Source organism: Accipiter gentilis, chromosome 26 (genome assembly GCF_929443795.1).
Source record: "Accipiter gentilis chromosome 26, bAccGen1.1, whole genome shotgun sequence".
Classification (NCBI taxonomy): Eukaryota; Metazoa; Chordata; class Aves; order Accipitriformes; family Accipitridae; genus Astur; species Astur gentilis.
In genome coordinates this window covers 16542607-16563840 of record NC_064905.1, presented here as the reverse complement: position 1 = coordinate 16563840, position 21234 = coordinate 16542607, and the positions used below count along the sequence as shown (strand labels likewise).

Genomic DNA, 21234 nt, shown 5'->3' with positions numbered 1-21234 from the left:
ATCACCCCCAAGTCCCACTCCAGCACTGCGCAGAGCCAACTGCAGGCTTGCCTTCACCACCCTCCCCAGCAGGGACAACCACTGCGGTCCAGCCTGCAGACCCTTGCCCGTCCCCAGCTGGGCTGGGGGGGACACACAGGGACCCCAACCCTCCTCCTCTCCCAGTACCTCCAAGCCTGGGGCTCACAGCAACCCCATCACCATCAGGCAGCCACAGGGCTCAAGCAAGAACCCTCTCCAGGAGCCCATCTCACCCAGTCCTCCTGGCTTGCTGGTGGAGAGGCTTTTTGAAGCTGTTTTCTAACTGACAACATGGCAGGCACCTGGGAGCAGTAATTAGGCACTTCATTAACCCTCCAGTGAACTGTGCCTCTTCCAAAACAGGGAGCGAGGGTAGGCTAGAAGCAAAACAGCTGTCCTAGGGATGCTCAATTCAGCAAGATGTTAGGAGGTCAAGTCAGACACAGGGTGCCCCTTGCTCTCTGCTCTATCTCTGTGAGGATAATCTCACACTGCAGCAGAAGTTCATGACAGTTCATGGCAGCTCTGGGGTGAGAAGTTAAGGCCACCACCTGACAGCGCTGGGAAGCACAGGGGAGGAAGGTCCTGCCCGGGGCAAGCTGGAAAGCTCTGCCTTAGCTGTACCCAGCTGCAGCCCCATCAGCGGGCAGGTGGCAGGGATACTGGCTGCAAAATGTGGGCAGAAGGAGATGAGCTTTTCCAAATTGTCTGCACAGAGGTGGCTGTTGAATCTGCACTTGCAATGCAAAGGTGCCAGGCAGAGGAGTGCCCCTCATGTGTCCACAAATTGGAGGGGAATGGGCTTCTCCAAAGGGGACAATTAGCAAAGTACCAGCAAGACAAGGTCTTGGGGCCAAAGAGATGAGAGCACGGCTGACTGTGCTGAAGATGACTAAGAGTCATGGGAACGTGGAGAGAGCTCTTGGTTTTGGCCAGAAGGGTGGCTGGAGAGCATGAGGGAGTCCAGAGAGAAGGAAAGGCAGCTTTTGGCTGGAGAAGATTTCCTCTCAGCAGTTTTTCCTGGCAGGATGTGGGGAAGAAGAAAAAGAACTGGAGGCAGTGTGGTGCACTGGGGGGCTCCTGCCCAGAGCTGGGGGGCTGTCAAGCTGCTGGGCCACAGGAGACATCTGCCTGATTATTCTTTCCTCCTTTTGAGCCAAAGGGGCTTTTTAAAGGATGTTTGTTTCCCTCCTTCTTCTTTTTAAGTTGGTTTTTTTTTTTTGTTTTTTTTTTGGTTGTTTTTTTTTTTTCCAGGAACAAATGCCAGCTCAGAGAGAACTGACTCACCAGTGTGAACAAGTATTAAATCAGGCAGGTTCAATACAGAGAAGGAAAACAATCTCTCAGTCTCCCTTCTCTTTGAGGAGGCCACTTGCAGAGCATCTCTGATGGCAGTGGTCCACAGGTGACAAGTCACAGCCTCTACACATGGGTCCCCAAGCTGGGCTGGGCACACCTGGGGATGCTTAGTGGGACAAGCTGTCTGCTGGGGTTCCTCCCTCGTTGGTGGCCATCTCTTCCTGTCGGCAGGCTGCACCCCAAATCCTGTGGTTGCAAGCAAGCAGCTCAGCCACAGGAGTGCTGCTGGGGCTCAAGTGCCCAAGCAGCTCTGAGCAGGGATGCTCTCAGAGGAACTGCAGCCTTACTTTGAGTCACTTGAAGCCCAGAGATGTCTGTGGAGGCCCCGATGGCCAGGAAGGCGTGCTGAGAGACGGCACGAGACTTGCTGAGTGCCTGGCTGGCTGCAGGCTGGCTGGGGGGGGGGAGTGGAGGCTGCTGTGAGTCCTGATTGGGAGCACTGGGAGCTCAGACTTGTTTCCCAGGCTGGGAGTGGGGCTGGGCCATTCCAGCCCTACAGGACCCCTGCAATGAGTACAGCTGGCCATAGTGTCAGGCCTGCCTGAACTGCCCTGCAGCAGTCTGGGGACAGATGTGAAACACCCATGTCCTGAGTGAGCTGTTGCTACCCAAAGTGGTTGGAGCAAGCCAGGGTTTGTCTCTGCAGTCTGAGTTTCTTTACTTCCCTGAGCTCTTCCATGAGGTGCCTGTCTCATCACTGGAGATGAAACTTGTCTTCGGGTGGGGAAAATGTCCTGCCAGGAGTCCCTATATCTACCTACTTGTTCCCAGGCCCATGACCCTTCCTCAGGGCATCCCAACATGCAAAAGGTCTGCCAGGCAGGGATTGGGCAGTGGGACCCAGCTGGGTTCAGGGCTGAGGTCTACCAATTCCCTCTCCCTGCTTCCCCCCAAGCCTTTGCTGCAGCCTCTCTGGAGATGAAGTGATTTTTTTTTCCTTGCTGATTCAGCTTCTGGAGAAAAATGTCCTGTCTGCCTGTCATGCCTGACCCATGCCAGATGACTCAGAGCATATCTAGGGAGAATCAGTCTGAGCTGGTCAGGGAGCCTGCAAACCTCCTCTCTGGCAAACTGAGCAAAGATAGCAGCACAGGACAGGTCGTGCTGAGAAGGGGAGCATTGCTGGGACTTGGACCTGTCTCCTGCTGCAACTGGTGCCTTGGGCCTTTGGGTACACACGAGGTTCCCAGGAGCTGAGGCGGGGCTGCATCATGCAGCCTGAAGACAGGGTCAACACTGATATGTTTGAACGCCATTTCAAAATCCCCTCTTTGCATCAACCCCAGGCTTTCCAAGCATGTGGCTCAGAGCTGGCTGCTGGAGCCACTGTGGCTCAGAGCTCCACTCTAGCAGCCTGGGGTCATTTTCAGGAGGAGCAGTTTCACTGGAGCCAGAGAGAGGAGAAAACTTTGGGCTGGACTCAGGAGGTGCCTGTCTCTCATGGGGCTGGGGGACCCCAGCACTTCTGGAGAGGTGACTGGGGAAAGATGAGGGGAGGAGGAAAGCAGGGGGACATGTGGACCTGAGGGAGTGGTAATGTGGGGAGCCAGTATTTGGAGGTTGCATCTTTAAAGGGTATCAGCGAATTCCTCATCCCAGAGGGAGGGGAGGAGAACCCAGCTCAGAGCAGAGCCAGACATGGGGAGCCCTGTGCACTGCAGTGTGGCTCTTTCTGGTGCCCTGCCCCATTGCTACCTCCAGTCTCTCCCGCCACCCTGAGCTATTAAACTATGTGGAAAAATCAACAGTGCTGTGGTGTCTCCCATCTCCTTCAGCCCAGCACTGTTCAGTCTGGCATCTCCCGCATCCCCACTCTGATCTTAGCACAGACCCAGCAATGCTCCCAAGGAGCACATCAAGCCCTTGTTTGGGGCTGCTGGTCCAAACCTCAGGCACTGGGGATACATATGGGAACTGTTCCCAGTGTCCTTCCCTCTACCCACCTCCTCCCAGTGCAACATGGCCCACAAGCTGGCCTGTTACCAGAGAGACAGGGCAGATCCTGCCCTGCTCACAGCCCCTTTTCCTTACCACTGTCTCTGGGCTCAGCTGTTGCCTTGCTGTGCTTCTCTCTGCCTGGCTCCCAGCTTGGCTTTCGCTAAGCATTGGGGTCATGCACAGCGTATTAACATGCTTAGCCTTTGCTCACGACATGGTTAAGCTGCATTCCCAGCCCCATCTGTGTGGGAGCAACCAAAATCAGGCAAACAAAGGAAGAGATGGAACTTTGCAAAAAGAAAAACACCTTTATTTTTAAACTCTTTCTTTAAAAACATATTTGTAAAAGTTTACAGCATAAAAATAATATCTCATGGCTATAGATGTGACATAGTACAAATCCTACAAATACATCTGTAAACCTAGGAAAATGTTAACTCTTTGGTACCTTAGTCTGAACTCTGTTTTTCCCTTTGCCCTCAGGATGGTTTCTGACAAACAGCGTGGAGGCAGGTGCTGCTTCTGTTCCAAGATGCTGCAGGGTAACAGCATGATGCCAGCAAGCCAGCACAACAGGAGGGGGAGAGGACAGAGGGCATGCTTTGGGCAAGCTTTGCAGTTCTGGTGCAATCCATGAAGGAGGAAAGGACAGGAACAATGGGACACTGCAGGCCTCCCAGCACAAGTTGGCTTCCCTGCCTCCTCCCACCTCTGCAAGGGTCATCTCTCCAAAGTGCCACTGGAGCTACACTGGAGCAGTTCCCCTGCCTTTGCCAAAGCCAACCGGATCCATCTTGGCACATCCCAGAGACTTCAGCCCTCCAGGTAAAACAATGGGAATTATGCTGGGAGCCCAGCAACCCATGTGCTGGCCCATGAAATCTGATTTTTTGAGAATACCTGGCCTGCTCTAGGCAAGTCCTGCAGACAACATGGTGCCTCCACTGTTACAGTTAGTGCTGGCTGCTCAGCATCTGGGCAGGGCTGGGGTCTGCTGCAGGAAGGACCTGTGCATGGCCCAGGAGCTGCCTGGTGTCCAGTGAGGACTGCAGCTGCCCTGGCTGCTCTCTGCCTGTGCAACCACCTGGGGCAAAGGCTGCCAAAAGGCTGCCGAGGGCTGCCAAAGGGCAACCTTCATGTCCTCCATGTGGGAGCAGAGCCAGGCTGCGTCCGGGCTCCCTGGGGCTGGCTTGGCAGCCCACTGCTCTCCTGTCTGTGTGAGAGATCCCACGGTTTGCATTGTGAACTGGCCACCACTGACCCTGGGACCTGAGCTAAGCACTGAGCCTGACCGGAGCCCTTCCTCGCGCCTGTGCATTGGAGCATGGGGTTTGCCTCCTTAGCACATTAGCTGACATCTCATTTTAGAAAAAGCCCCCAAAAGGAGACATCTGTGAAATCCCCTGCTCCGGATCTGCACAGCTTTCCACAGGCAGACCTTGGGCTTCCTCACAGCCAAAACCTAACCCACTGCCCAGTACCCTGTATTTGTGGTGCTGTCTCTACCCCAGCCCAGAGCCCTGACTCGGAAGAAGGGGAAGAGCTGTTTCTCACTTCTGTCTGACTACCTCCTGGCTGCACATCTGCACTGCACTTCTGCCTCCCGTCCCCATGGGACTCCACCACAGTCCCCTTGGCAGGTGAACAGAGACAATTTAGTTACGAGTAAAGTCCACTGTGCTCTAGATTTCTTAACACGACACAAACAAACACTAAACGTGACACTCTCGCTTAAAAAAATAATAACACGCTCAAACCGAGAAAGACAAAAGGATTAAAATCTGCGCACACATCAGTCTGAGAAGCATCTTAAATGTGGAAAGAGACACTGGAGTGTCACATTAGTTTCTGGGATACACTTAGGTATGCTTGAAATAGTGACTGGCAGTAGGATTATGCATATACTGGTGCTGATAACGATGTAACAGCTGTAGAGTAAAATATAATCTACAAATAAAAGATATTGCACTAGAGATGGGCCCAAGCTGTGGCATGCATCCCTTTTTGGGGGGCTCAGTTTGGGTCCACCTCTAAACACAAACCCACACCCAAACAAAAATACTGATCATCAAAACTAAAAACCCAGAGGAACCGGTTCCCTTCAGAGTCTCACCGGAGAAATTATGGCTACAAAATTGATGGGCCCAGAACAGCTGACCATTTCTCCTGGCCCTCACCTGCCAGGCCATGCAGGGACTGGAATGTTGGCAGCAGAGAGAGAGGGAGCGGGGGGCTGGAGCTGGCTCCCCGAGCAGAGAGAGCTTGCCTGGGGGACTGCTGGAAGCCTTAGCCCTGCCAAGCCCTCTCTTTGAGGAGAGTTGCAAGGATGCTTAGCAAAAAATGTTTGCTTTGCCCAGCTGCCAGCCTGTCCCTGGCTGAGAAGATCTGCTCGCTGCAGCAGGTGTGCATGCCCTCACTAAGTGGTGATGGGAATAGTTAAGGACAGGAAAGTACTACAAAGTGCAAGACTTGGCCCTTGCAATCACAGGGCTAAAGGCAAATATTTGGTCATATGTCTCTGGAATGGAGAACGGTACCATTTTGCAAGGAGTCTGGAGTACCTACTTTAAGAATGAAGAGGGAGGTGGGGTTAGCACCCCATCAGCAGCCAGAACAAGTTTTGATGCAAAGAATAATTGCAATAAATCTACAAATGGGACAAAATGCAATAGACATCCAAGTGTAGTTAATGCCCAGCTAGAAGGACAGGATACCTGATTTGCTCCCACAGGGAGAAGAAATAGATCTCCTTCAGGACTGTCAAAACTATTTGATAGTGGGAAATTAGTAATTTCATTAGTAATAAGCCTGTACAAGATGGAGTTTAGTACAGGATTTGTGAAGTAAATAAGCAAATGGCCAAAGGGAGGGTGAGAGGGGGTTAATTGATGGGGAAATCTTTGGGCTGGACAGAGGTAGTAGAAGTAGCTCTCTAGGGTTGCTCTTGATGCTGGAAGTATTTAGTATTTTTATTAGTCAGTCCAGCCCAAAAATAACAGTTTGTTAACAAAATGTGCTGATGACCCAATGTCTGGAACAGCAGGGAGTATCTTCTTTAGAAATGCTGGAAGAGTAGAAAGACGTAGGTGCTTACATTGGTCAGAGGATGACTCCTAACTACCAGTATGTTGTGGCTGGGAAAAGACCAACATTATCCAAAGCTACACCAGGCAAGTCAAATCCAGTACAGACCAGAACTATTAATGCCCTATGTGAGGTCAAGATTTGACCTCACCTGGAGTACTGGGTACTTCTGATCACTTTGATAGAGAAGGACAAATTAAAAATAAAGCTGGTACAGACAGCGGCTATTAGGATGATCTGATGTGCCATCCTATGGGCTCAAGCTGCAGTGACACAGATCCTACAAAGCACCTTACATGTTAGAAAAATAAAGTGGTCTGACCCCAAGGATCTCATGAGTTACTGCTTCTCTGCAGTTAGGATCATTTCATAAACTGTGGCCACAGAAGATGGCTCCTTCATTACAAACAGGAGGAACAGAGCATGGAAAAACAGTTGTCATTCACAGTGTTTCCTATGGATGGTGGGGAATCTGACCACATGGGCTGAAAATACACTCCACCGGCTGCCAATAAAAGTGCTATTTCTTATGTTCACATTTTACCAAGGACATCAGCCCAAAAAACACCTACTCCTCTTTTAGCTGCATTAATGGCAGCATTGCAACAGTAGACAACTTAAAACAGAAGCTGTTTTGCTGTGGATTTCTGGCAGATGTTTCATATTTTGAAAAAAAAAATAAAAAAAAAAATTCTCAGTGGCTCTGAGGTGGCAAAAGCCCAGCAAGATGCTGATTGAATTTCTGAATTTGTAAACCTGCCTGTGCAGTTTTTGTAGGATGCACAGAGATATGTGCATGAGTAGGGCAACAAAGGGGTTAATGGGAGTGGGGTGCATGCAGCGAACAGAGCTCAGTGCAATGGGACACTTCTCCTATTAGAAGAACACCCTGCTAGTTTCTATGGTGTCAGACCTGCAGTTTTGGGGGTCTAGCTTTCATCTCTGCAGAGGTGAGGTTCACAACTGATTTAAAAGCCTGGTGTTCCTTCTGCTTTGAGTCTCCTCGTTCAAGTGCCAGCTGAGAGCACGAGAAGTGCCAGGCCTGCCTGCAAGAAGCGAGGAAGGCAGTGAGAAGCAGGAGGAAGACCTCTGCTCTTCAAAACACTCCAAGAGAGAGGAATCCTCCCTGATTCCTCTTGCTCTGCTTGGTTCCCCATGACATTTCATCCACAGCCCTGGCAGGCTGCGAGTGGCTATGCCTGGCCCCCAGAAAGTGGCAGGGTGTGAGATACAGTTTAGCTGTGACCCAAACAGCTTCCCAGCCTCTTTCCCTCTCTCTCTTTTGAGATGTCCCTGGGTTGGTGTTCTGGCATCCTTATTGCTCCCCATAGTCTTGCTATGACTCAGGAGGGACTGGTGAGATCTCCCATCCTGAAAAAGGATGTTCGGGTGAACAGTCTATCAAAAGGGAGCCCTTGGTTCCCAAAGATAAGGCACAAAGATTTTGCAGCTGGCAGGGTTATATGATTTCCCAGCAGACAAGCTGGGCTTAGTGGCAGTAGATTAATGAATAGCCATATTGCTTCCTTATACTGGCCCTGGCTAGTGGATTAATATATTTGTTCCCTTTAAATCTTCAATGGAAAATAATTAGCTTAGTGTCCACACAGACGACAGGAACAACACTGGACTGCCCCCTTTGCTACTACAACAGAGTCATTGTGAGAGCATTTTGAGTTCCTGGCATGCCCTTGGGGCTCCTGGTGCCGTGTGGGGCACAAAAGGGTTCAGGGTGTGACAGCCTCTCTAGCTGGGTGCAGAGCTGTGCCCCAGAACCATGGGTACCTATAGTGTTTGTGACTCTCTATCTATAGCAGAGCTGTCAAGAAAGGAAAACGGTGATTCGGTATCTCTGAGACGCTGGCTGGTCTCTCCAGGACTTGGCTGTGCTTGGAGGACAATCTACCCAATGTACTCTTGATCTCCAGCAGCTGAAGGTTGGTGTTGCAGGTTCTCTACACCCCCGCAATGGGATCCAAGCAAATCATCTGTCCTGGTGGCATTTCACAGAACCATGGTGTGGCTGGTGCTGAGACCATCAGAGAAGTGCTGGTGCAGAGGAGATGAAATTCATTGCCATGGAGGGGGAAGAGGCTGGAGTATCATCTTAGCCATGCAGAAAGTGGCGTCTCTTGTGGAGATCCAACCCACGTCTTCCACTTGAAAAGAAGATGTTGGTCTGTGAGATGTCTCCCTCCTGCAGTGGTTTGATCACTGAGGAGGATGTGGCAGTGATCTGGAAGGTTGCTGGCACGGAGCCACCTCTTTGTAAGGGGGAAGGGTATGGAAATGGGGAAAAGTCTTTAATTCCCCACCCAACACTGGGAGTCAGGAGGGAAGGAGGAATGCTGGGACAGGTGGGGATGTCCTGATGTACAAGTGCAAAGCATGGAGCTCTCTGATGTCTAGATCAGCCCCTCAGCTGGCCTCTCCGTAGAGAGATGAAGAGTCAGCCCAGCTCTGACTACAGGAAACTCTCCTCCACCTCTTGGTGCCCTGTGGTCGGCTCCTGGCAGACTGGCTGTGGGTCGGATTCCTGCTCCTCATCCTGCCGGAGGCCCAGAGGGCTGTCACAGGATATCGTAGACGATGTGTTGGCCTCATTCAGCATAGAGCTGAAGGAAGACAAGAGGGAGAGAGAAATGAGAGCATTGTCCCAGGTCTCCTGGTGGGAGAGGATTCCCAACAGCTGAGAAGCTGTCAAGTGTCAAGCTCCCAGCAGCCCCACTCTATCTGAGTAGCTTTCCACAGGGGAACAGACAATATTGGTTGGGTCTATTCAGCCCTCAAACACAACATACAGCAGGTTGGATTCTGCAGACCGTGGGCCCCCGTGTGCCCTCCTCCTTGTGAGTGGGGTCACTTGTCCCCAGCTGTGCTGGCTGATGTACAGGGATGTGACATGGCACCCTATCTTAGCTCATGTCCGAGCTCCTCTGGTTCATCTCCATCCCTGCAGGCTCATGCAAAGTCACAGCACCTCATATGGGGGTGACACTGCCCTCCTCTCCTGGTAAACCCACCCCTGGTCTATTCCTCAGCAGAGCATCCCCATCTCCTCCTGAGGCCCCCGTTTTCAGATTTGCATAGTCAGGGGAAAAGACAACATTCAGAAGTAATGTTTTTACCTGGCCCGGCTGATGGAGGCTTCCTGAGGGAGATCGCAGATTGTGTCGGGTTTGGGGTCAGGAAGAGGGATGATATAATCATTCTCACCCCCATTTTGGTGCACGGCTGTGTAGAGAATGCTGCCGGTGGGGGAGCTGGCTGTGAGCCTGGAGTTGTTCAACCCAGGGATTGTGGGTCTTGTGCGGACAACAGCGGGGTGGTCGCTCTTCATGAACTCTTCATCCACCTGCTGGTACCTCTGCTCTCGCAGGGCAGGTTACCAAAGAAACAAGGTCTTGTGAGTGGAGAAAATGCACTTGTGTTGTGTTTGCTTTCCCTGTCTGCTAGGCTTTTTCTAGAGGGGCTCGCATCTTCTAGCTGGGTTCAGCTACCCTGACTCCACCAAAGATCATGAACGTTTCCTAAGGGAGAGATCAGGGCACAACTCCACAGCTCCAAAATACCAAACAGTTGGAGGCAGGTTTTTTTGATCTCCTGCCAGTTCTGATTTCCGCAGTTGCTGAGATACCAGTTGCCTGTCTGGCGATGCCAGTTGTCTCAGCAATGTCCCCAGGATGCCCAAACCACCTTCATCGGCTGTTCAAACTAATGCAGCTTTAGTCACTGCAAAATCCTGTGGCACGGCAGCAGTAAACACTGGTCTCCAAACCCTGATTGAGGGCCCTACCCAAGGCAGCATCCTCCACAGAACACCGACCCTCTTCTGTCCATCCAGCACTGGGTCCTTTGAACATACCTTTCTGTAGCAATCCACCAAGAGGTTTCCCATAAGCACCACCAGCTGTGAGAAGGATGGTCTGATCTCAAACTTCTCCTCCCAGCACTTCTGCATGATATCGTAGCTAGCAAGAGGAAACAGAAAGCATTCTGGTGAGTTAGCAGGTGGGAAAAACAGTGGCAGAAATGCTTCTGTAGTTTGTGTAGGGCAGGCCCAGGGCAAACACGTATGGGCAGCACTTACATTTCATCAGAGGCGTGGGTGGGTTTGGACATCCGATAGCCACGTTTGATGGCGTTGTAGAACTGTTCATTCATAGGCAGTTCAGGATATGGAGTCCCCCCTGGGTGTAAAGGGAGAGCAGGAATTCAGGCTGGTGGATTGCCTGCCACCCCCATGCCGACACGCATTTCACACCAAGGTTTCCTTTTTTTCTTTACCTTTCCTGCTTCATTTCACTTCCAAATGGCAACGTCAGCATGCAAAAGGAGGAGACAGGGAATGAAGCGCTACTCTGACTGGTAAGGTTGGGACTTGGGGATTAGAAATGGATTTCTATTGTCTCTGGGAAGGGACATGCTGACATGCTATCAGACCTACAGACACCACCATGATCTCCAGGGCACTTACCTAGAGTGAATATCTCCCAGAGAAGAATCCCGAAGGACCACACATCGCTCAGAGTGGTGTAGAGGTTGTTGAAGATGCTCTCTGGAGCCATCCACTTAAGGGGCAAGAAGGTCTAAGAGGAAAAAAATGGAACAAGAACAGAGTCAGCTGCATCTACAGCACTTGTTTCAACAAGTGAGAGCCTGACACTCAATCTACAAGCAGAGAAGACCTTTCAGAGCTACCCATCAGCCCAACACATCTGCTGTCATCTGCTGTCAGCCACTTCTTGGAGGGAACAGGTTCCTCTTTCCTTGTGCAGGATGAACTCATCAGGCAGGAGGAAAGAGTGGGCGTACTACATCCATTTCCACCACTGTCTGCCATGATGAGCTGTCATGGTGTGAATTCTCTGTGCCCTAGTTCTTGGGTAGTCCACTGACTTGCACAACATGGCCACAGCACTCCTGAAGGGAGTCTGGGCCTATCTGGACTTTGGAAACCTAAGACCAGGCTGGAGAGGACTATAGGATGACAAGAAAAGAGCCGATGGACACATCCAGCTTTTTCCTGCTCTTACTCACTCAGACTGATACATGAAAAGGAGCCCCACTTGACCAGCTTTTATGCAGCACTGGCTGTGCTGTTCCTGGGATTTGCTTGCACAATGAATACCAAAATAATCTCCAGGAAGGATTGCAAAGGGGGCCAGTTTCATTTCCTGTTTTGGAAGGAAAAGCAGCTATGCCAAGCCTGGACTAGAAAACCCCAGCCCCTCTGCAGGAGGGTCTCCCTGCCCAGGCACTGAGTGCCTGTCTGCCATCCCATGCAAATGGGAGAAAGCACGAGAGAAGGTAAGTAGTTCATAGAGTAGATAAAGATTGGGATTTGAGAAGCCTGGCTCCACTCTCAGCTCCCCCAGCATCAGTTTCTCTGGGAATTACATGGCCTGATTTGCTTGGGGTTGCACGCTCCCAAATGCCCCAGGGCTGGAGAGGAGATGCTGTTGTTGAAGTCACAGAGGAGGTTCTGGGGAAGCTCAGTTACAGCCTCATCCTCTCCTGCCTCGAAAGATTGGAGATGTCTTTCTGGAAAGTAGCTGCTCGCAGGAAAACACTTCCTCTTACCCTGTGGTCTAGTGGTTAGAGCAGAAGTCTGTGAACCTCTTCCCAGAGTGGCCAGTGACTCACTGCGGCAATGTCAAGCTGCCTAACCTTGGAATCCTCCTGCCTGCAGCTCAGGACCGTACTCAGTGCCATGCAGGGAAGGGATGCAGCACTGCTGCCAGTGATGGGCTGTACAGGGCACAATCCTTAGTTTTGCTGCTGCTACCCAGGTTCTTCTGTAAGAGCCTAGAGATATGGGCATGCAATTCTGCTACTCCACAGTGTGCAAAGCACATCAGGTGCAGGATGGTTTGCTGTTGACACCATCTCCTGGGAGTCCTGCCCTGTCACCACCCCTGGGCACAGTGATGGACAGGCAACTCACAGAGGGGAGCATATGGGGGGGCCAGGCCCAGAGCCTTGGGAAGAAAGAGCTTGCATGGCTCCTGGTACTTACGCTGCCTTTGGAGATATAGTTGGAATCTCTCATTATGTCCCTTGCCAGGCCAAAGTCACAGATCTTCACCAGCTTCCCCTCACAGATGAGGACATTCCTGGCAGCCAGGTCACGATGCACACACTGTAGGGGGAAGACGGGGCACTGTCACTGCGAGGGGCCCCCAGACAGCCCAAGCTGCAGCACTAATCCATTTCTGGGGCTGCAGGGACACATCATTTGAGGCATCTCCTCCTCCTGAAGGGACAACCATGGCTCAAAGCCACTAGCAGAGCTACCCCATTTTTGCTGCTCGCCTGGACTGCTACCCCCCATGACAGCAACAGGCATCCAAATCTGGCAAGGGCAATTTGAACAACCCAGCAGAGAGGGGATTGCCAGGGCCTGACCAAGCAAGGGGGCTGGTGGGCTAGCAGGCCGGCAGGGAGGGGATGTCTCCATCTCTGTTTGGACAATCCAACCCAGCAGTCTGAAGACATCAGAGTTACACCAGCCTAGCTTGTGCCTTCTGGTTTGCCAGCATGTTGGATGTTTTCCATATGAACAGCCCCAAGGTTTGCTCAAGATCCTGCCAGACGCTACTAGCGAGCACGGTGGTATTACGCCACTGTAAAGCATGACTGTGGGAAGCTGTGGGAAGCTAGGAGCTCCATGGGGGAGCACTGACCATGCACTTCTGGCGATCAGCCTGGCTGGCTGGAGGCAGAGAGCCAGGAATTTCTCTCCACACATCATTGATGCCATCCCTACCCCTTCTCTTAGCCCTGCCCTGTGTGATGTTTCACATGGTCCAACTGTATTACTGCCTGCCCTGCGCTATGGCAGACCTTAGGAAATCCCAGAGCCTAGTCCTCTGTCGTGGCTTAATTTCCACTAAACAAGGACTTCTGATGAGGCCTAGGGGGCTCAGAGCATGAGGTGCAATAGCAGTGTCTATGGAGAGTAGTAGCTCTGCTGTGGAGTGCCTTGTGCTTTAGCACAGGGAGGTTATCACTGTTTGGTCATCCTAGTAAACAGGGATGATATAACACCACAGCTGTGTTGCACATGGCTTGGGAGGAGCTCAGAGTCAGGGAATTTGAAGTCTGAAGCTCAATCTAAGCCAGGGTTAGCTATCACGTGCAAATGTAGTCATGCTGATCCTCAGGGCTGTGTTTCCAAAGAGAAGTGGTCAGCAGCTCTTCAATTGCATGGCCACTTCTCCCACGAGGAGGTTGGCATGGACAGAGGGACAGTGAGCGGAAGCTGACCACAGGACACAGCAGAGCGTTGTTGGCCTCCACCGCTGCAGGCAGCATGGACCAGCCAGCATACGTACATTTTTGGAAGCCAGGAACTCCATCCCATTGGCCACCTGGAAGCTGAAGCCCACCAAGTCCATGTAGCTGAGGAGGGGAGACTCATTTATCAGCGTCACCCGGTCTGTTCTTTCAGGAGCTGGAGGGCAAGCAGAGATGGGTGTTGGTGTTGGCATTACTCAGCACACTCGTGGGCTGCCTGCCAGGGGAAGGACCCACTGGGGATTGCTCTCCCTCCAGCAACAAAGAGACAGAGCCGGGAGTTCCAACTGTGAGGGCATCTCCCACTATTGCTGGACTCATCCCAAAGGTGACCTTTGCAATATGGACCATCTGTCTCTGCAAGCAAAGGTACCCAGCACCCAAACTGCAAGCACCTCTCCCTCCCGCTGTGGCTGAGCTGTTACCTGATGGGGAATAGCTGTCCAGCTCATATGGGGTGCCATAGTTAGAGGATTCAATGTCAGCGTACTTGACTTCACCCTTCATGTCGGACATGGGCACATAATCCAGGGAGTCATCCTTGCTCATGTCCATGTAGCCCCCATCGCTCTCGACAGACAAGGAGAGGTGACTATGGGGGGAAGCAAAGAGGCTGTTCAGATCCAGAGGAGATGAGGAGACATGAGGGATGAGGACAATGATTTGTGTGACTGCAATTCCTGAACTCTCAGCCCCAGCCCTGAAATGTGCCACACAGCAGGGAAAGAAGCCCTGCATCATGCATGCAGAGAAGTGCAAATGGCACTGGAGACTTCCTTCCACCACCTAACAGCTCAGGTGTCCTCAGTGCTCGCTTTAAACAGCCCTGCCATATTCCCCTATGGGTCTCCAGGTGTCCTCTCCCACGGGCTGAAACTTCTCGTGCTCACCTTGCCTGGCAGAGCACAGGTTTGGTCAGCGCACAAGCTCAGCACTTGGGGAGGGCAGGAAGGGGACCCAGGGCCACACAGCTCCACAGGCACGCACAGGGCAGGAACGTGTGAGACCCAAGCCAGAGTGGGCAGGGAAAACCCTCTACCTTGGCTGTGCACGTTCTCGGACTGGCCTGGAGAAGGCTGAACTGAGCGGGCAGGACATAACCCTCTGTCTACAGTTAAACCTTCCCAGTTTGTATCAGCAAACATCTGCACCCTTGAGCACCTCTCCCTTGAGTGAGCAACAACTGCATCTGGGAAGCAGCACCCTGAGGCCTTCCACGTACTGGTGCTGGGCAAGGGAATCCTACTGCATCGCCAGAGCTGTGGGGCATGTCCCCAGGGGCTTGGGAGACTGTGCTTAGTGCTTAAGAGGATCTCAGCTGCCTTCAAGCAGAAAGCACAGGGCGCAGCTGTACTGACGTCCTAACACTGCTGTATTTTACTATTGTTTTGGTGTGCTGGAAGGAAATGCTGCTTTCTAACTTCCCATGGGACTGTTTCTCTGTGCTCATGTGCCTGCATCCCTTACAGCTGGCAACTGGACAAAGAACTGTTCCCCTTTCCTTGTAGCACTTCTTGTGCAACCACACTCCTTCTAGCACTTCTACCTTAGGCTTGGTAGCAGTGCAACCTGCCCTGAAAATGCAGACCTGAGATCTCCAAGGACTAAGATGTGCTGGGAAACCTTCATCTCTGTACTCAATGCATAGCTATGGTTATGCCAATAAAGTTAACGATGCCAGGGAGTACTCCCAACTGGCATGGAGCAGCCGGTGTGTGTGCTAGCTAACAGCCTCCAGGACACACAGATTCCCTCTGCTAACTCCCCGTCTGCCAGGAGCTGTTTGGAGGTGGCTGGTTGTCACATGGGCTGGTCTCACAAGGTAACAGACTGGCCAGCTGTGTCCCAGTGCTGGGCCAGCATTTATTGTACTGGTCTGGAGGAAATGTAGGTATCCTTCCTGGTAGTACCAGCCTCCCTCATCGATGGGGGCTAGGATGGGGTAGGCACCAGGGAGGAGAGTGCTGCTTTCCAGGTACCTCTGCACGTGGTCCTCCTTGGCAGTGTTCCCGTACAACTCTGCCTCTCGCCGTGCCTTCTCGCCGTAGGACTGCAGAAAGGTGTGCTTGTTGCGGTGCAGGTAGTCCACCAGGTCCCCATAGCGGCAGTACTCGGTGATGATGTAGATGGGCCCTGGTGGGAGGCAGCACCCGTGTCAGCCCTGCCTCGACCTCGCTTGCTCCCCGGGGCAGTGAATTTCATCCCACAGGGACATTATCAGATTGCAGGATGTCTAGGCAGGGCCAGGGGCAAAAGCTATCTTTCTGGTACCGAGCGTTTTTGGAATTTGAAATTTGTGTTTGGGGAGGGAGGTGGGGGTTAACAGAAACATGCCTTCTCAGTTTCAGTCAGGTTGGAAAGAAAGGATTTCAGAGCCCCAGGAGGCTTTCCTAGGGGAAGGGTGAATCATTCTGAACCAGAAAACAGGAGTTTTTCTCTCTGAGGACAGTTCTCCTCCTCAGCACAGCTCAAGACAGCAGGAAGAGGAGAAAAGGCACCCGGGGCTCAGCTACCTCCTTTGGTGCAGGCCCCCAGCAAGTTGACAATGTTGAGGTGAGGTCCCAAGTGGCTCATGATCTTCAGCTCGGACATAAGGGCTTGCTTCTCGCTGCTCCGGGCAGTGGCTGTTGGGGAGAGCTGGTGTGAGCGGCAGGGCAAGGAAGGGAGCACATGTGCACCATTTGGCCTCACAGCTTTGGGATGGGGGAAAGGTATGATGGGAGGACAACTCACACTTGAGCATTTTGACCGCCACTTTCATGGTAGACTGCGAATGGCTCAGGCCATGAGCCGTTGCCTCCACCACACGTCCAAAGGCACCAGAGCCGAGAGTGCGTCCTGCAAAGAAACAGTGAGGAGATAAAGTTGGTGATGGTCCTCAAGAAGAGATGAGGAAAGGAGCTTGGAAAAGACAAGTCCCCTGTCTGAAACTACACCAGCCTTGCTGCAGTCACCCTTGTGGGCATGGAGGTGATCATGAGCTATGATGTTTGGGGTTGGGGCTGGTTTTCATCTGGCTGGGAAAGGAAGGAACTGCCAGCTGCAAGAAAGGATAGCCAGGAATAACCCAGTGCCTCATGCCAAAGGTGGCAGCTGGCCTCCCACCATGGTCCCCCAACCCAGGACCACATCGTATCTCCAGGGATCTCTGTGCCTTTTCTGGGTTTGTGTCTTTTGGAGATGCCCAACCAAACCTATCACCCCCAGACCCCAAGGGTCCATCAGTGGGACCTGCAGAGCCTTTACCTAACACCAGTTTGTCCCTGGGCACCTCCCAGCTGGAATCATAAGGGAGCTGCATGGGATCCACGTAGATGTACTCGTGCCCATCAGAGCTGACTGACTCAATCACCTTCCAGCGGATTTCATAACGAGGTTTCTGGAAAGGGGAACAAAGGAAAAAGAGAGATCGAAGAGGCTGAGGGTCAGAAAGGGCATGGGGGATGTGGGTAGGCTTTGTCAGGGAGCCTTTGGTCCCTGCAGCCATTGCCTCATTCCCCATCTAGCCTACAGATGCCAGGGGCACGCAGAGACTGATGGAGGCCCATGGTCCCTGGCACAGGTGGGACATTGTCAAGCCCATGCCAGCAGGAGCTCACAGCTTTGCTCTTCCCAGCCACCATAACATAGGGGGTACCACTGTGGTAGCCTGAGGACACTGTCCTCTTTTACCTTCTGCCACAGGATGATCAGGATGATCAGGGAGATGACGGTGAGGACCAGCAAAGCCAGGATGACAGAGATGATGACCACTTTGAACGGCAAGGCTACAACAATAACAGGGACAGCAGTCAGACTCTTCCACGTCCACACGGCCTGAGTACCCTGGGGAAAGGAGGGGACAGCAGCGCAGAGGGGGCCCTGCAGCCTTCCCTTTCCCTCCTCTAGCCACTGTTCCCCTCCTGCTACATGCCTCCCCCCAAGACATCGACCCTGAGCTCTCCTCTGGGTGGGGGCAGTCCCTGACCTCTCCTCCTGGGCAGACCTGCCCAACACTTGCAGGGCCAGCACACCAGTGATAATGGGGTGATGGGTTGTTACAGCCTGTTGAAGGGCTTGCTGCCTTGGGAGAGGTTTGACCATGGGAGGGTGTAAAGAGCTAGAGGGGCTGGTTTGCTTGGGGGAGAGCTGGCAGCTCCCGGCCTGGGCTTAGACCATCCTTCCTCATATTTAGGATGTTCAGCGCATGGATGTTCGAGTCCGTGGCACCATCTAGTGACCCGCGGGCTAATAACAAGACACCAGGGACCTGCTCAGGCACTCCCATCTTGCCTCCCTGGAGGAATTAACCTGCCAGTGGTGGGAAGAGGATGTCCATGGCCAGTGGACATAAGGACTTCAGACTCCTCCTGGAGCAGCCTTTCCTGCCAACCCAAAGGAGGCTTTGTTTTGGGCAGAAATACCCAGGTTTCCTGCCTCCGAGGACTGCAGTCATCAGAGGACAGTCCTGGCTTCCAGCACCTCCAGGCTGGAGACACAGAGAGAAAAGTCTGACTCCCCACCACTGGCTCAAACACTTCCTTCAGTGCTCACCATGTGGGACCAGAGTGATGTCCTGGGAGTTGGTGCCCAGGAAGTTTTGCACGGTGCATCTCAGGAGCAGGGGCTCATCCACCCTGTGCAGCTGCAGGGTACTGTTCACGCGGTACACCTGCAGCTCCGCGTGGTACGTGGCATTGGTCTGCAGACCGATCTCTGCGGACTCGTTCCCCAGCAACCGGGTGGGTTGCCCCTTGGTGCTGCACCTGGTCCGGGGGAGGATAAAGGCACTTGAGAGGCAGCTGTGGCCACACACCACCATGGGATGCCCAGGCATGTGGGCCAGCAGAATACAATAAAATAATAGTCTATTATTCCAGTAAATGTGAAAGTCCAGCCATTCCCATGGGCACCCACTTACCATTTGATGTCACTGCAAGTAGACCAGCTGATCTCTGGCTGGGGCATGCCTTCAGCAGAGCATGTTACTGTCTGCTCCCCACTGCTGGTACTGCTGTTCTCCTTGAGATCCACCACCTTGGCTGGCACTGAAACAAAGAGATAGTGATGGGAATTAATCCTCCTTTCTGACTGCATGATGGAAAGGGAACGTGATTCCACTGTACCCCTGAAATGGCCTGGGAGTGAGGAGACAGTGAGGTAGGACTCATCACATGAATCTTGTTTTATATTTGAAAGCTAACAGCAAAAAGAGAAAGGTTTGAGGGGGTTATGAAGGAGACCTGCCCCCATCTAGCTTGCTTGGAGAGCACAGGCGAGCACGGGGGAAAGTCCTGGACATCAGAGCTGCGCGATCATCTCTGCATTTACTACCTTGGGCCAAGGCATGAAGGCCAGGCTGCTGGTGTCTGCACTGCCTCCCTGTCCCCCTTGCTCTGAGACCAAGTGTGTGATATTTCAAATGAGCATGTTTCTTGCTTGAATGCTTTTCCTTTAACCAAAACCACTTTGGAGCTGTAGTCGAAGAGTAAGGGCTTCAACCTGAGGGTCCTGCAGCAAAGGATGGAACCGTCCCCTGAGACTGCCCCTGCACTCCTCAGCCCCATGTCTGCATGCCCATCCTCACCATTTATCTGCAGATGGAAGGACAGCTCCTGCTCATCATCCTCATTGAAAGCCCGGATGGTGTAAAATCCTCCTTCTTCCTGCTTCACCCGCACCAGCACCAGAGCCGTCTGGTACCTGGAGAAGACACAGTCCCAGAGTGATGGGTGTGGGAAGGTACCTGGGGACTGGCAATGCTCAGAGGCAACCAGCTCCCACCCATCCGAGGCATCCTCGAAATCCATTCACGGAAAGGCATTCAACCACCAACCATGTCCAACCAGCAATTTGGAGGTTGCTTTGTGAATTATCCCCTCCCAGCAACCCAGTGAAGAATGATGGGCCCTCACCTGGTTTCTGACAGGTTCCTGCTGGTGATGGTGAACTCACTGCTGCTTTCCATGGTCAACGTCTTGTTGTTCTTCAGCCACACAATGCTGGGTTGTGGGTAGGCCTCCACCTCCACCTGGATGGTGCGGCTCTTGTGGACCTCGGCATACACCGTGCTGGGCAGGTGGGTGTGGAAGCGCACAAAGCCACGCTCTGAGAGGGGGCAGGAAGGATGGGGGGGGGGGTTAGAGAGAGAAACAACCCTCTCTCCAGCCCTCTGGACAAACATGGATCTGGAACAAAACACTCTGAGCACCCAGAAGTGGTGGGGCAGCTCCAGATCCATCCCCCAAGGCTTCAGGCTTGTGCCCGAGGGGAGTGCGGGTGCAGAGCCACACTGGAGCAGAGGGGCTCATGGGGCAGGCAGCATGTGGGGGAAATGCTGCTATCTTGTGGAGATGGTGCAGGTTCCCTTGAATTACGTGAAAGAAGGACAGATGCGGATGGGAAGTGAAAATATGACCTCACATCGCCTTGGCACTGCGCAGTGCAGAAGTGCTCTTACCCGTACCCTCAAGTGTCTTAAAGGGTCACAAGGCTTGGGATGTTTTGAAGCCAAGAAGTGGGCAGGGGTGACATGGGGTGAGGGTTGGCTTTTTGCCATGGTTACTTAGGGCAGAGGCGAGGAGGGGAGGGAGCTGGAGGCTGTGCAGAGAGAAGAGGGTGTCACTCTGGGGCATCCTGCTTGGACGCCCACATCATTTGCTGGCTTTGGGCGCGTGGGAAGCAACGCACCGATCACGTGGACTGTGATGTCTTTTCGGTCTGTTTTCTCATGATAGCCCTCAGAGACGTTGCAGATGTAGGTCCCACTGTCCTCCAGCTCCGCATTCTGGATGATGAGGATGGAGCGGATCTCGTGGGTGGATCCGGGCAGGAAGTCGGTCACCGGCTCCACAGTCTTCCCCGCCTGCACAACGGGGACAGGAGATAAGGTCTCAGAAGTCAAGAGCATGTTCTGCCATTGGAGCTACAAAGCCAGGCTCACAGGGAGGGAGGAGGAGAGGGTAGAGGACCCTGGTCTGGCTGCCACAGGGACAGGGAACATGCACCGATCAGAGGTCACTGAGACAGACAGCCTTAATCCAAGGGTCTCCCCATCAAGCCTCCCTGTGTGGCAGCATCATCATCCCACAGCTTCTGCCATGGGGTGAAGCTTCCTATGAAGCTTCACCTGGGATAGTGACAAGTGATTGCCATGGGACATCTGGGCAAAGGATGGAGCTGCTGCCTGGAGCCTGTGGGGCTGGAGCACTCACTTGCTTGCGGGGATAATCCCAGTTGAAGTTGACTAGCTCATTGCCGCTCACGGTGCACATCAGGGTAACGTTTTCTCCCTGACGAACTATGGTCTGCACTGCGCTGATGGAGACGTTCACAGATGAGACTGGGAAAGGTGAAAGAAAGGAATGAAAAATGAAGGAAGGGATGAGTGGGTACCCAGTCCATTTATCCTGGGTGGACTGGTCTAGTGGAAAGTCTCTTCCCTGAGGAGTGGAGCTGACACTTTGGCAGAACCCATTATCTAATGGAAACAGGACTAAATCCAGCCTCCAAATTGATCAGGGGCATCGCTAAGGAGACAGGGGGAGAGCTTTG

General features: G+C 52.8%; 1 protein-coding gene across 1 annotated transcript in view; it reads right to left on the bottom strand.

The window, feature by feature from the left end:
- Nucleotides 1-3627: 3627 nt before the first annotated feature.
- PDGFRB (platelet derived growth factor receptor beta) overlaps nucleotides 3628-21234 on the bottom strand; it is a 34677-nt gene continuing 17070 nt past the window's right edge. The window contains exons 6-24 of the mRNA XM_049829526.1: nucleotides 20895-21022; nucleotides 20371-20545; nucleotides 19596-19788; nucleotides 19268-19383; nucleotides 18602-18728; nucleotides 18235-18446; nucleotides 17374-17468; nucleotides 16948-17080; nucleotides 16435-16539; nucleotides 16215-16325; nucleotides 15681-15834; nucleotides 14127-14293; nucleotides 13740-13858; nucleotides 12422-12544; nucleotides 10880-10991; nucleotides 10493-10592; nucleotides 10268-10373; nucleotides 9531-9769; nucleotides 3628-9017 (exon numbers count right to left, since the gene is read on the bottom strand). Of these exons, the coding sequence (XP_049685483.1) occupies nucleotides 8867-9017; nucleotides 9531-9769; nucleotides 10268-10373; nucleotides 10493-10592; nucleotides 10880-10991; nucleotides 12422-12544; nucleotides 13740-13858; nucleotides 14127-14293; nucleotides 15681-15834; nucleotides 16215-16325; nucleotides 16435-16539; nucleotides 16948-17080; nucleotides 17374-17468; nucleotides 18235-18446; nucleotides 18602-18728; nucleotides 19268-19383; nucleotides 19596-19788; nucleotides 20371-20545; nucleotides 20895-21022 (2666 nt within the window). The 3' untranslated portion in view covers nucleotides 3628-8866. The remainder of the gene's footprint in view (nucleotides 9018-9530; nucleotides 9770-10267; nucleotides 10374-10492; nucleotides 10593-10879; nucleotides 10992-12421; nucleotides 12545-13739; nucleotides 13859-14126; nucleotides 14294-15680; nucleotides 15835-16214; nucleotides 16326-16434; nucleotides 16540-16947; nucleotides 17081-17373; nucleotides 17469-18234; nucleotides 18447-18601; nucleotides 18729-19267; nucleotides 19384-19595; nucleotides 19789-20370; nucleotides 20546-20894; nucleotides 21023-21234) is intronic.